This window comes from Diaphorina citri, unplaced genomic scaffold, assembly GCF_000475195.1.
Source record: "Diaphorina citri unplaced genomic scaffold, Diaci psyllid genome assembly version 1.1 scaffold9569, whole genome shotgun sequence".
Classification (NCBI taxonomy): Eukaryota; Metazoa; Arthropoda; class Insecta; order Hemiptera; family Psyllidae; genus Diaphorina; species Diaphorina citri.
The window spans coordinates 1-2,294 of NW_007386943.1; the positions used below are offsets into that span (position 1 = coordinate 1).

Below are 2,294 nucleotides of genomic sequence, written 5' to 3' on the forward strand. Positions count from 1 at the left end.
AGAAGTCGTAGAAGAAAAAGAAAAATTCCGTTGGTCCTCATTTTTCCTCCTCTATGACTTTGAAACATCACCCAAGTAGGCGCAACTGATCTATTGTATACCTCTTACTTTATGAGGTGAAAGTGTGGTCCCGAAGTTCACACAGGTTCCATGGTGTAACGGTTAGCACTCTGGACTTTGAATCCAGCGATCCGAGTTCAAATCTCGGTGGAACCTAATTTTTTACTTTCTATTTTTATTTATTTATTATTTTTTTTCCCTTTCTTTGGAAAATAACTTTGGGGTAGTTAGTTATATGGTGACGTCAAACATTTATCAAACTTTACTGAGGGCACGGTTAGCCCAGTGGTTGCCGTGCAGAAGATCCCGGGTTCGAATCCCACGATCGACAAAAAATTGTACTGGTATTTCTATTTCAACGGGTTATTTTCTGGGTTTCTCGTCTTGACCCAGCACCTAAATGGGAAGTATTGTGTCTGTTCTCGCCCATCTAATGAGAGGCATACTACGGCATGGGCAGTGGGCATGCTACGACACAGACCATATGCGTCTAATGTAGGTAGCAGCTGTTCCATTGCTACGAAATAAAAACGTCGGGAGAACACTCTTCTTTTCTTTTTTAAGAGGAAAGAAGGAATTTTAATTGTGTTAAGCATAAATGCTTGTCACAAATGTCGTTCCCCGCTTATTATAGTACGCTAAATTTTATGACTTAACTTAGACTCGAACCACCAACCTCTAAATTCAAAGTCCACCGTGCTAACCACTGCACCAAAGAGGTTCTTTTTAAAGAGATCAGGGTGACATCGTAATAACAGGGTGGTGTGTTTGTTTCGTATTGTAGGGTGCAGACGACTACCTGATGGCAGATATAACCAATGAGCAAGACTGGGAAATAAGAGATCAACTAGATGCCGCGGATACCCTGTACAATGCATCGGTAAGTCTGGTGGTCTGAAAGTCAAGGGTTCGATTGTGACGGTCAAGAAAATTTCAAACCTATTAAATACATTTTATTATTTTTTTCCTTTTTATTACTAAAAAAAAAAAGATCGAGCCAGCCTAGTTAGCTTGGAGGGTAGCGCGTCTGCCTTCTAAGCGCTAGGGCGCGGGTTCCCGCCCTTGGCGGATTTTTCCCTGATAGGGTTCGTTCTCGGAACGGCTAGCTTTCTCCTATCCTGTCTTCCTTCTCTCTTCGATTTCGGAACGATAATACGTTCGCAGTTTGAGTTCCCTCTATAAAACTCTCTGTAAAAAAAGTTGACTTCAATCTTTTTAGCCCATCTGATTGTTTAGTCCAAGAATTGGTCTAAGATTAACTTAATCTTAAAGTAATAACCTCTCTACCAGTGCTGGTCTCTCTCTACCTACAGAGCTCTACCAACCTTAGTGAAGTAGTTGTTAGATTACGGATCTGTAGGTTGACGGTTCGAGTCCAGCAAAGCCATAAAAATTGATTGAATCCTTCTGTATTTCTCATTCAGGTATACTCGGAAGCTGCTGGGCAAGGCATGTTCAAATCAGCATACCAGCGTTCTGTTCATAATGTCGATAGACTGACGGCACGTCCCTGGTGGAGCCTAGAAGAAACTACTTACCTTCCATTCTTCAGGTATGTATGCCACGACCCTGGTGGAGTCTAGAAGAAACTACTTACCTTCCATTCTTCAGGTATGTATGCCACGACCCTGGTGGAGCCTAGAAGAAACTACTTACCTTCCATTCTTCAGGTATTTACCCATGTACACTGGTGCTCGACCAAGTTGGATTCTACCTAGTATCTGAGGTAGATGTTAACTATAGTAGATTTTAAGCTCAGAAAAAAATGGACATGGTTTACTTTATTGCTCTTTTCAAAATTTCAACCCGGGAATTTTTTTCCCCTCTGTAAAAACACGTCCCGAAATCGAAGAGAAGAAAGACAGGATAGGAGAAAGCCAGCCGTTCCGAGAACGAACCTTATCTGTTTAGAATAAAGTTCGCCCCGGGTCAAATCGAACCCTCGACCTTGCGATCAGAAGGCAGACGTGTTAATTGAACGTTTTTATTTTGTTTTCAGTAAACTGGAAAGAAATTGGAAGAAGATCAGGGACGAAGCAATGGCCATATTGAAAATTCAAGACAAGACTGTTGGCTTCCAAGATGAAGCTGAAACTTTAGTACAGAAGGGAGACTGGAAACAGTTCGACCTATTTGTGAGAGGTGAGTAACATTGTGAATAATAATAATAGTGCTTATTTATACTGCTCGCATAGGACTGTAAAGTCCCTTTACTCCAGCAGTAGGCTACTACT

At 41.5% G+C, this 2,294-nt stretch overlaps 1 protein-coding gene and 1 non-coding gene across 2 annotated transcripts; both read left to right on the forward strand.

Moving 5' to 3' along the window:
• Positions 1-144: 144 nt before the first annotated feature.
• Positions 145-216, forward strand: Trnaq-uug. The gene has a single exon. It is a non-coding gene; the product is annotated as a tRNA-Gln (tRNA).
• Positions 217-1,465: 1,249 nt separating this feature from the next.
• Positions 1,466-2,202, forward strand: LOC103522596 (aspartyl/asparaginyl beta-hydroxylase-like; the record flags this gene model as incomplete). Its single annotated transcript, XM_026832648.1, has 2 exons — positions 1,466-1,612; positions 2,060-2,202. Coding segments are annotated over exons 1-2 (244 nt in total), but the record flags the coding sequence as incomplete, so codon positions are not given.
• Between the last annotated feature and the right edge of the window lie 92 nt (positions 2,203-2,294).